The sequence below is a fragment of the Triticum aestivum genome, chromosome 1A (genome assembly GCF_018294505.1).
Source record: "Triticum aestivum cultivar Chinese Spring chromosome 1A, IWGSC CS RefSeq v2.1, whole genome shotgun sequence".
In the NCBI taxonomy this organism is placed as follows: domain Eukaryota; kingdom Viridiplantae; phylum Streptophyta; class Magnoliopsida; order Poales; family Poaceae; genus Triticum; species Triticum aestivum.
The window spans coordinates 292,740,003-292,752,387 of NC_057794.1; the positions used below are offsets into that span (position 1 = coordinate 292,740,003).

Consider the following 12,385-nt stretch of genomic DNA (forward strand, 5'->3'; position numbering starts at 1 on the left):
TTTTGAACCAAACAGACCTTCACTAGCAATATTACTATGAAAAGGTTCATTAACTCACCCGCAAAAAAAAAAGACGAGCAATATGGTGTGGGGGCATCTCCAATGCCCGGTGCTTAGCACGGGCGCCAGGATTAGACTCCTGGCTAATAGGGCGGTTAGCACTTGAATCCCGGCTTTAGGTGTGGCACCGGCGCAAGACCGTCGAGTGCTTGGGCATTTTCCTTCGTGCACGAAGCGCCCAGTAGTTCAGTTTAGGTCATGTAATTAGCGCTTGCCGTTAGAAAGTCGGGCGCTTAGACACTTTTCTAATTCTTTAACATTTATTTCTATTCTCCGTTAGCGCCTTCACAAGCGTCTAGCATTGTAGATGCCCTAACTCTCTTCAAGTCTTTATTTATAGCATTGGTGATTTTAGCGTTTTCTTGCCATCCATCCCGGACAGCAGCGGGGTCAGCGAGACGTGCAGACGTGCTACTCCCCTCTGCCCTCATGTGGGCCCATTGAAGTCCCTAAAACTCGCGTAGGTACAAAACACGAAGCCAGAAAGAACCAACGGGCAGGACCAGGACTCGAAAAGCCGCTGGAACCGAGGAGACAGAGCAGGGCAGGGCAGGGATTGGCGTGCCGTGTGAACTTGCAGCGGCGCGCCTGCAGCGCGCGCGCGCGTCCGCGTCAATCAAACCTCGGTCAAACTCGCCTCCCCGCCCCTAGCCGCGCGTCGCGTCGCGTCCAGTCTCTGCCTCTCGTCCGCTGCCGCGCTTTGTATTCGCTTTGGGAGCTTGGACGCGGCCGGCGATGGCGTCGGCACCGGGGCAGTGGGCGTGGATGGCCGCGGTGGCGGCGGAGGAGCTGGCGAAGCTGGAGGCCACGCACCCGGGCCGCCTCGGCCCGCTCAAGGACGAGCTCAGGCGCCTCGTCGCCGAGCCCGGCTGGGACGACGACGACGCGTTCGCGCTCGCCTGCCTGGACGGCGGCGCCCCCGCCGGCTGCTCCTCCCCCTCCTCGTCCTCCCACCCTGCTGCGCCGGCGGACCTTATGTTCACTCAAGGTACGTATACGGTGCGTCTGCGCGTTCTATGCGTGCCATCCTCCCCTGATAATAATCTTGCGCAAGCATCCGCGGTCACCATTAATGGCGGTCTTGCATTGCATGCGCAACCTGCAGAGTCCTCGACCAACAAGAGGAAGTGGTGCGGCGGCGGCGGCGCGGTCGACCGCGAGCAGGGGAAGCGCCGGAGGAAGAATGCGGCTTCCGGGGTGAAGGACCGGGCGGACATGGCCATCGACCGCGCCAAGAAGTGCCTGAAGAAGATACGCGCCATCAAGCGGAGCTTGCTTGCCTGTGTCACGGATTGAAACCAAGGAGGAAAAATCGTGCTAGCGGCTACAAGGAAGGAGGAAGGGATATGGAAGTACCGGAGATGATGGGTGGAAAACCAGGAAATGGAATTGACCTTTATCGATTGCCTTTTGGTTTATACTAGCACTATGGAAAAAAAATTATATGAGACCAGGTCTCACGGTTAGCAGGTGAGATCTGTCCTATGAAATTCTTTTCCTAGCACTGTATTGTTTGCCTTTTTGTGATTGGAAAGTGGCATCATTTCGTTGATAGTTTAGCGTTCCCAAAAGTAAACAAAATGCTAAGTACTTTGAATTCTTGCAGGAAATCATCTAATGTAGAGCACTGGGTTTAATTTCTCTCATGAAGTCGACTAACCGGCCTCATCTAAAGCAGCCCAAACATCCACATGTTCTTCAACAACCCTTTTACACAGCTAAGAGCATCTCCGTCCCTTCAACAGACCCCTCAAGGCGACTTTTTTCACGCCGGCGTCGAAAACCCCCAATCATGCTCTCAAGATGTCGAAATCCGCCGGCTTGGCCCGTTTTTGAGCCCGGCGATCCCACGCCGAATCCAGCGCACTGGGGGGCGCTCGAGGGCTCCGGCAGTAGGGGAAAACACGCATGAGTCACACTGTTAGGCGAAAAGTCAAGGCAATCATCCAAATTCACCCCCACCCCCGCTGATCCTGGCGCCGCCCATCGCCCAACACCGCTAGATAGGCCATTCCTCGCCGGAAAAGAGAGAAGGTTCCGCCGCGGCAACCTCTCCACCACCTTCCAGGCGAGTTCTCCGGCGCTCCGGCCGCGCAGGGTGGCATACCGGCGGCTTTGTGCCCACCGCGTCCGTCAGGTGTTTGGCGATTTGCTTGCTCGACGATGGACTCGAACGACGATGAGGTGCTCACGACGTTGCTGGAGGAGGAAGCTGATGCCGACATCCAGGACGAGGAGCATCTCATGGTCCTCGCCGCCCTCGCCGGCCTGCTCGCGAGCAATGAAAAGCCGCGGCGAGGTGGCTCGGCGCCAGGGCGGCTGAAAGTAAAGAACCGACATCGTCTGAAAGGCTATTGCATGCTCTACTCCGACTATTTCACCGGCGGTCCATTCCACGGCGAGAAAGTATTTCGGCACCGTTATCGGATGAGTCGAAAACTTTTCTTTAGGATTATGAATTCCATCTGGGAGTTCGACAGCTACTTCAAGTGCAAGAAGAATTGCACCGGCAAACTTGGATTCACCTCAATCCAGAAAGTGCACGACAACTATGAGGATGCTTGCATACGGAGCTCCCGGTGATTCACTCGACGACTATGGGCGCATGGCCGAGTCCACAACCACTGAGTGTTTCTACAAGTTCTGCAAGGCAGTGGTGGCGGTGTTTGGACCGCAATACTTGCGATCACCCAATGTTGAAGACACTGCTCGGATCCTAGCATAGAATGCAACAAGAAGATTTTCTGGGATGCTTGGAAGCATCGACTGCATGCATTGAAAATGGAAGAACTGTCCATTTGCTTGGCAGTGGATGTACAAAGGCACCAAAGGCGGTTGTAGTGTGGTACTTGAGGCATTGGCCACACATGACCTCTGGATTTGGCACTCCTTCTTTGGTATGCCAAGAACTCACAATGACATCAACGTGTTGCAGTGCTCCCCTGTCTTTGCTAAGCTTGTTGAAGGTCATCCTCCTCCGGTGAACTTCGAGGTCAATGGCCGGCACTACAACAAGGCATACTATCTAGTTGATGGCATCTATCCGAGATGGTCTACATTTGTGAAGACTATCTCAAACCCTGTGCCAGGAGGCAAGAACTCTCACTTTGCGAAGGTTCAGGAGGCTTGCAGGAAGGATGTCGAGCGGGCATTTGGTATGCTCCAATCTCGATTTACTGTTGTCTGGTACCCCGTTCAGACCTGGTCGAAAGATCAAATGTGGGGATCATGACTTGTGTCATCTTGCACAATATGATCATTGAGAGCGAGCAGGAAAAGTCAGTGTTTGACACTGAACCATATTACAGGCAGGGTCCTCTTGCACAAGTTGATCACCAGCTACCGTCAACCTGGTCTTCCTTCCTTAATATGCATCAGGAGATCCGAGACCCACAGGTGCATCAACAACAACAGCAAGATCTGGTGGAGCACCTATGGAGGCTCAAGGGCAACGCCTAGCTTGACATGTGATGAAATATGAGTTTTTATTTCTTGAACTATATAATTTGTATTGAACTATTTGTTGAACTATTTGATTTCTATTGATTTTTTGTGAAGAACTATGTGATAAAAAAATTACTTTAGTTAAACTTGCGCCAAACCACGGAGAATATGGGTCAATTTGCGCTGATATCGGGATGTTTTTCGCCGAAACTGGGCCAAAAAGCGGGCACATTTACGCCAAAAATGGGCCGATATCGGCGCCTGGGGGCGACCTAGGGGCGGCGGCTGGGAACCTAATCGTCCCCAGCGCTGATTTTAGCGTCGGCTCGCCCCCAGGTAGCGATTTTTAAGCCTCCCGGGGGGGCAAACGGCTAGAGATGCTCTTAGAGCATCTCTAGCAGATCCCGCAACCAAGCGGACATATATACATGGGGAGGCCTTGATACGTCCGGACATTGTCGCCACGTCGGGGTGGCTCATTAGAGCAACTCCAACGGCGCGACCAAAACGGACGCGTGTTTTGTTTGTTTGGGTCGGTCAGGCGGACGTGCGCGTCCGCATTTTAAAATGGGTCGGTTTGACCGCCCAACGGGGAGGCCGGCCCAAATGTGCCGGCGTGGAAATATAAACGTAATAAACACAATTAAACATAAGTGGCCGGTCAAACGCCGGCAAAAGTCCACTTAAATCTAATTAAACATTAAATAAAACATTTAAAAAGTTTGTGCCCGCCTGCTGCCGCACCGCACGCTGCCCTAGACATCGTTGGCCTTGCCCTTGCCCTTGCCGTCGATGTCGCCGTCGTCGGTGAGGTCGATGAAGACCGAAGTAAGGCCAGCCTACCTGAACGCCGCCCGGTACGCTGCCAGGGCAGCCTCCTCCGGCGTCTGCTGGGGTGGCGGTATTGCGGCCCGTCGCGCGCGCTCCTCCTCCTCCTCGAGCCGGAGCGCCTCTGTGTCACGTTGGAGCATGGCCTCGTAGCGCATCTGCTCCTCACCGTCGGCCTGCTCCTGGCGGAGCCAGTGCTCCTGCCAGCGCTTGAGGTGGGCCGCCTCCTGCTCCGGCGTCGCGGCGAAGTGGATGGGAGGCGCGCTCACCCACTCACGGTACTGACCCGTCCACGAGTAGGCCTCCTCCGGCCAAATGGGTGGAGGCGGGGAGCGCTTCCGCGTCGGCTCCGGCTCCGGCTTGGGATGGACGGGCGGCGATGGTGGCGGTGGCGGCACGAAGAGCGGGGTGTGGACGGAGTCCCCCACCGTCGACAGGGCATGGGCTTGCTCCAGCCCATCCCAGTGCGCATCCTTCTCGAGGCGGCTAGCCTCTAGCACGTGCTGCAGGGCCTCCTCGAGGGCGGCTTGGTACTCCGCCTCCGCCTCCATGTCCTCCGGCTCTACTTGCGGGGGCGGCGGCGGGAACGGTGGCGAGACGACGTCGACACCCGAGCATCGTTGCTCCTCGGGTTCGAGGGAGAACCACGCCTCCCAGTTTGGGGGGTCGGCGGCGTACTCTGGCAGCCGACGCTTCTCCGGCGTGAGCTGCGCGCGGCGCCTGTGCACCTCGTCGTCGTGCGCCCGCTGGCTTCGCGGAACCGCCGGCACCGGGATCCGCAGCGGATGCAGATGCCAATGGTGCGGCAACGTGACATCAGGGTACGACAGCGGCTGCCTGTACTCCCAGTGCCACCGCGCTTGGTGCACCGGGATGTGCAGGCGCCGGCGATCAAGGCGGAAACGCGGCGCCGCCGGATGAGGAGGGGGAGCATGGGAGGACGAGGCGCCGGGGGTGCCTTTGCCCTTGCCCTTGCCATTGTTGTTGTCGAAGAGGCCCATGGGCGCGCTAGGGTTTACGGTCACCGGCGAGGAAGCAAAGGGAGTGGTGGGGGCCAGATGTGGACGGGAGAAGTGGATGAGGCCGGCCCTCGACGCACGCGTGGTTAAAAAAGGACGCTTTCACTGGCTAACGCATGGGCCCGCTGTCAGTGGTCGTCATAAATAAGACGACAGGTGGCGGTTTGGTGGCCTATAGGTGGGGACGCGGCGGGCGGCGAGGAGACGCTGATGACCCACAAGTATAAGGGATCTACCGTAGTCCTTTCGATAAGTAAGAGTGTCGAACCCAACGAAGAGCAGAAGGAAATGATAAGCAGTTTTCAGTAAAGTATTTTCTGCAAGCACTGAAATTATCGGTAACAGATAGTTTTGTGATAAGGTAATTTGTAACGGGTAACAAGTAATAAAAGTAAATAAGGTGCAGCAAGATGGCCCAATCCTTTTTGTTGGGGAACGTAGCAGAATTTTAAAATTTTCTACGCATCACCAAGATCAATCTATGGAGTCATCTAGCAACGAGGGAGAGGGGAGTGCATCTACATACCCTTGTAGATCGTGAGCAGAAGCGTTCAAGAGAACGGGGTTGATGGAGTCGTACTCATCGTGATCCAAATCACCAATGACCGAGCGCCGAACGGACGGCACCTCCGCGTTCAACACACGTACGGTTGGGGAAGACGTCTCCTCCTTCTTGATCTAGCAAGGGGAAGGAGAGGTTGATGGAGATCCAGCAGCACGACGGCGTGGTGGTGGAAGCAGCGGTGATCTCGGTAGGGCTTCGCCAAGCTCCAACGAGAGGGAGAGGTGTTACGAGGGGAGAGGGAGGCACCAGGGACTTGGGTGCGGCTGCCCTCCCTCCCCCACTATATATAGGGCCCCTAGGGGGGTGCCGGCCCTAGGAGATCCCATCTCCAAGGGGAGGGGGGGGGGGGGAGCGGCGGCCAAGGGGGGACTTGCCCCCCAAGTCAGGTGGGGCGCCCCCACCCCTAGGGTTTCCAACCCTAGGCGCATGGGGAGGCCCATGGGGGCGCACCAGCCCACCAGGGGCTGGTTCCCCTCCCACTTCAGCCCATGGGGCCCTCCGGGATAGGTGGCCCCACCCGGTGGACCCCCGGGACCCTTCCAGTGGTCCCGGTACAATACCGATTACCCCCGAAATTTTCCAGATGGCCGAAACTAGACTTCCTATATATAAATCTTCACCTCCGGACCATTCTGGAAATCCTCGTGACGTCCGGGATCTCATCCGGGACTCCGAACAACTTTCGGGTTACCGCATACTAATATCTCTACAACCCTAGTGTCACCGAACCTTAAGTGTGTAGACCCTACGGGTTCAGGAGACACGCAGACATGACTGAGACGACCCTCCGGTCAATAACCAACAGCGGGATCTGGATACCCATGTTGGCTCCCACATGTTCCACGATGATCTCATCGGATGAACCACGATGCCGAGGATTCAATCAATCCCGTATTGAATTCCCTTTGTCAATCGGTACGTTACTTGCCCGAGATTCGATCGTCGGTATCCCAATACCTCGTTCAATCTCGTTACTGGCAAGTCACTTTACTCGTATTGTAATGCATGATCCCGTGACCAAACACTTGGTCACATTGAGCTCATTATGATGATGCATTACCGAGTGAGCCCAGAGATACCTCTCCGTCATACGGAGTGACAAATTCCAGTCTCGATCCGTGTCAACCCAACAGATACTTTCGGGAATACCTATAGTATACCTTTATAGTCACCCAGTTACGTTGTGATGTTTGGTACACCCAAAGCACTCCTACGGTATCCGGGAGTTACACGATCTCATGGTCTAAGGAAATGATACTTGACATTGGAAAAGCTCTAGCAAACGAACTACACGATCTTGTGCTATGCTTAGGATTGGGTCTTGTGCATCACATCATTCTCCTAATGATGTGATCCCGTTATCAATGACATCCAATGTCCATAGTCAGGAAACCATGACTATCTGTTGATCAACGAACTAGTTAACTAGAGGCTCACTAGGGACATGTTATGGTCTATGTATTCACACATGTATTTGAAGGAAATATGCCCTAGAGGCAATAATAAAGTTATTATTTATTTCCTTATATCATGATAAAAGTTTATTATTCATGCTAGAATTGTATTAACCGGAAACATAATACATGTGTGAATACATAGACAAACAGAGTGTCACTAGTATGCCTCTACTAGACTAGCTTGTTAATCAAAGATGGTTATGTTTCCTAACCATGGACAAAGAGTTGTCATTTGATTAACAGGATCACATCATTAGTTGAATGATCTGATTGACATGACCCATTCCATTAGCTTAGCACCCGATCGTTTAGTATGTTGCTATTGCTTTCTTCATGACTTATACATGTTCCTATGACTATGAGATTATGCAACTCCGGTTTGCCAGAGGAACACTTTGTGTGCTACCAAACGTCACAACGTAACTGGGTGATTATAAAGGAGCTCTACAGGTGTCTCCAAAGGTACATGTTGGGTTGGCGTATTTCGAGATTAGGATTTGTCACTCCGATTGTCGGAGAGGTATCTCTGGGCCCTCTCGGTAATGCACATCACTTAAGCCTTGCAAGCATTGCAACTAATGAGTTAGTTGCGGGATGATGTATTACAGAACGATAAAGAGACTTGCCAGTAACGAGATTGAACTAGGTATGGGATACCGACGATCGAATCTTGGGCAAGTAACATACCGATGACAAAGGGAACAACGTATGTTGTTATGCGGTCTGACCGATAAAAGATCTTCGTAGAATATGTAGAAGAAAATATGAGCATCCAGGTTCCGCTATTGGTTATTGACCGGAGACGTGTCTCGGTCATGTCTACATTGTTCTCGAACCCGTAGGGTCCGCACGCTTAAGGTTACGATGACAGTTATATTATGAGTTTATACATTTTGATGTACCGAAGGTTGTTCGGAGTACCGGATGTGATCACGGACATGACGAGGAGTCTCGAAATGGTCGAGACATAAAGATTGATATATTGGAAGCCTATGTTTGGATATCGGAAGTGTTCCGGGTGAAATCGGGATTTTACCGGAGTACCGGGAGGTTACCGGAACCCCCCGGGAGCTATATGGGCCTAAGTGGGCCTTAGTGGAAAAGAGAAGGGGCAGCCCAAGATGGGCCACGCGCCCTTCCCCTCCCTTGGTCCGAATAGGACAAGGAGAGGGGGCCGGCCCCCTCTCTCTTTTCCCCCCTCCGCGAATCCTATTCCAACTAGGATTGGGGGGGGGGGAATCCTACTCCCAGAGGGAGTAGGACTCCTCCTGGCGTGCCTCTCCTAGGCCGGCTGCACCCCCCCCTTGAGCCTTTATATACAGAGGCAGGGGCACCCCAGAGAAACATAAGTTGATCCACGTGATCATATTCTTAGCCGTGTGCGGTGCCCCCTTCCACCATAGTCCTCGATAATATTGTAGCGGTGCTTAAGCGAAGCCCTGCTGCAGTAGTACATCAAGATCGTCACCACGCCGTTGTGCTGACGGAACTCTTCCCCGATACTTTGCTGGATCGGAGTCCGGGGATCATCATCGAGCTGAACGTGTGCTAGAACTTGGAGGTGCCGTAGTTTCGGTGCTTGATCGGTTGGGCCGTGAAGACGTACGACTACATCAACCAAACGCTTCCGTTGTCGATCTACAAGGGTACGTAGATCATACTCTCCCCTCTCGTTGCTATGCATCACCATGATCTTGCGTGAGCGTAGGAATTTTTTTGAAATTACTACGAAACCAAACAGTGGCATCCGAGCCTAGGTTTTATATGTTGATGTTATTTGCACGAGTAAAACACAAGTGAGTTGTGGGCGATATAAGTCATACTGCTTACTAGCATGTCATACTTTGGTTCAGCGGTATTGTTGGACGAAGCGTCCCGGACCGACATTACGCGTACGCTTACGCGAGACCGGTTCTCCTGACGTGCTTTGCACATAGGTGGCTTGCGGGTGACAGCTTCTCCAACTTTAGTTGAACTGAGTGTGGCTACGCACGGTCCTTGCGAAGGTTAAAACAGCACCAACTTGACAAACTATCGTTGTGGTTTTGATGCGTAGGTAAGATTGGTTCTTGCTTAAGCCCGTAGCAGCCACGTAAAACATGCAACAACAAAGTAGAGGACGTCTAACTTGTTTTTGCAGGGCATGTTGTGATGTGATATGGTCAAGACATGATGCTAAATTTTATTGTATGAGATGATCATGTTTTGTAACCGAGTTATCGGCAACTGGCAGGAGCCATATGGTTGTCGCTTTATTGTATGCAATGCAATCACGCTGTAATGCTTTACTTTATCACTAAGCGGTAGCGATAGTCGTGGAAGCATAAGATTGGCGAGACGACAACGATGCTACGATGGAGATCAAAGTGTCGCGCCGGTGACGATGGTGATCATGACGGTGCTTCGGAGATGGATATCACAAGCACAAGATGAAGATGGCCATATCATATCACTTATATTGATTGCATGTGATGTTTATCTTTTATGCATCTTATCTTGCTTTGATTGACGGTAGCATTATAAGATGATCTCTCACTAAATTATCAAGAAGTGTTCTCCCTGAGTATGCACCGTTGCGAAAGTTCTTCGTGCTGAGACACCACGTGATGATCGGGTGTGATAGGCTCTATGTTCAAATACAACGGGTGCAAAACAGTTGCACACACGGAATACTCAGGTTATACTTGACGAGCCAAGCATATACAGATATGGCCTCGGAACACGGAGACCGAAAGGTCGAGCGTGAATCATATAGTAGATATGATCAACATAGTGATGTTCACCAATGAAACTACTCCATCTCACGTGATGATCGAACATGGTTTAGTTGATTTGGATCACGTAATCACTTAGAGGATTAGAGGGATATCTATCTAAGTGGGAGTTCTTTAAGTAATATGATTAATTGAACCTAAATTTATCATGAACTTAGTACCTGATAGTATCTTGCTTGTTTATGTATGATTGTAGATAAATGGCCCGTGATGTTGTTCCATTGAATTTTAATGCGTTCCTTGAGAAAGCAAAGTTGAAAGATGATGGTAGCAATTACACGGACTGGGTCCGTAACTTGAGGATTATCCTCATTGCTGCACAGAAGAATTACGTCCTGGAAGCACCGCTGGGTGCCAGGCCTACTGCTGGAGCAACACCAGATGTTGTGAACGTCTGGCAGAGCGAAGCTGATGACTACTCGATAGTTCAGTGTGCCATGCTTTACGGCTTAGAACTGGGACTTCAACGACGTTTTGAACGTCATGGAGCATATGAGATGTTCCAGGAGTTGAAGTTAATATTTCAAGCAAATGCCCGGATTGAGAGATATGAAGTCTCCAATAAGTTCTATAGCTGCAAGATGGAGGAGAACAGTTCTGTCAGTGAGCATATACTCAAAATGTCTGGGTATAATAATCACTTGATTCAAATGGGAGTTAATCTTCCAGATGATTGCGTCATTGACAGAATTCTCCAATCACTGCCACCAAGCTACAAGAGCTTCGTGATGAACTATAATATGCAAGGGATGAATAAGACTATTCCCGAGCTCTTCGCAATGCTGAAAGCTGCGGAGGTAGAAATCAAAAAGGAGCATCAAGTGTTGATGGTCAACAAGACCACTAGTTTCAAGAAAAAGGGCAAAGGGAAGAAGAAGGGGAACTTCAAGAAGAACAACAAGCAAGTTGCTGCTCAAGAGAAGAAACCCAAGTCTGGACCTAAGCCTGAAACTGAGTGCTTCTACTGCAAGCAGACTGGTCACTAGAAGCGGAACTGCCCCAAGTATTTGGCGGATAAGAAGGATGGCAAGGTGAACAAAGGTATATGTGATATACATGTTATTGATGTGTACCTTACTAATGCTCGCAGTAGTACCTGGGTATTTGATACTGGTTCTGTTGCTAATATTTGCAACTTGAAACAGGGACTACGGATTAAGCAAAGATTGGCCAAGGACGAGGTGACGATGCGCGTGGAAAACGGTTCCAAAGTCGACGTGATCGCAGTCGGCACGCTACCTCTACATCTACCTTCGGGATTAATATTAGACCTAAATAATTGTTATTTGGTGCCAGCGTTAAGCATGAACATTATATCTGGATCTTGTTTGATGCGAGACGGTTATTCATTTAAATCAGAGAATAATGGTTGTTCTATTTATATGAGTAATATCTTTTATGGTCATGCACCCTTGAAGAGTGGTCTATTCTTATTGAATCTCGATAGTAGTAACACACATATTCATAATGTTGAAACCAAAAGATGCAGAGTTGATAATGATAGTGCAACTTATTTGTGGCACTGCCGTTTAGGTCATATCGGTGTAAAGCGCATGAAGAAACTCCATACTGATGGACTTTTGGAACCACTTGATTATGAATCACTTGGTACTTGCGAACCGTGCCTCATGGGCAAGATGACTAAAACACCGTTCTCCGGTACTATGGAGAGAGCAACAGATTTGTTGGAAATCATACATACAGATGTATGTGGTCCGATGAATATTGAAGCTCGTGGCGGATATTGTTATTTTCTCACCTTCACAGATGACTTAAGCAGATATGGGTATATCTACTTAATGAAACATAAGTCTGAGACATTTGAAAAGTTCAAAGAATTTCAAAGTGAAGTTGAAAATCATCGTAACAAGAAAATAAAGTTTCTACGATCTGATCGTGGAGGAGAATATTTGAGTTACGAGTTTGGTGTACATTTGAAACAATGCAGAATAGTTTCGCAACTCACGCCACCCGGAACACCACAGCGTAATGGTGTGTCCGAACATCGTAATCGTACTTTACTAGATATGGTGCGATCTATGATGTCTCTTACTGATTTACCGCTATCATTTTGGGGTTATGCTTTGGAGACGGCCGCATTCACGTTAAATAGGGCACCATCAAAATCCGTTGAGATGACGCCTTATGAACTATGGTTTGGCAAGAAACCAAAGTTGTCGTTTCTGAAAGTTTGGGGCTGCGATGCTTATGTGAAAAAGCTTCAACCTGATAAGCTCG

At 50.6% G+C, this 12,385-nt stretch overlaps 1 protein-coding gene across 1 annotated transcript; it reads left to right on the forward strand.

The window, feature by feature from the left end:
• Positions 1 to 569: 569 nt before the first annotated feature.
• Positions 570 to 1,657, forward strand: LOC123119946 (uncharacterized). Its single transcript, XM_044539955.1, has 2 exons — positions 570 to 1,048; positions 1,166 to 1,657. The coding sequence occupies exons 1-2, from the start codon at positions 796 to 798 to the stop codon at positions 1,354 to 1,356; spliced, it is 444 nt and encodes a 147-aa protein (XP_044395890.1). The 5' UTR covers positions 570 to 795; the 3' UTR covers positions 1,357 to 1,657.
• The last annotated feature ends 10,728 nt before the right edge of the window (positions 1,658 to 12,385 follow it).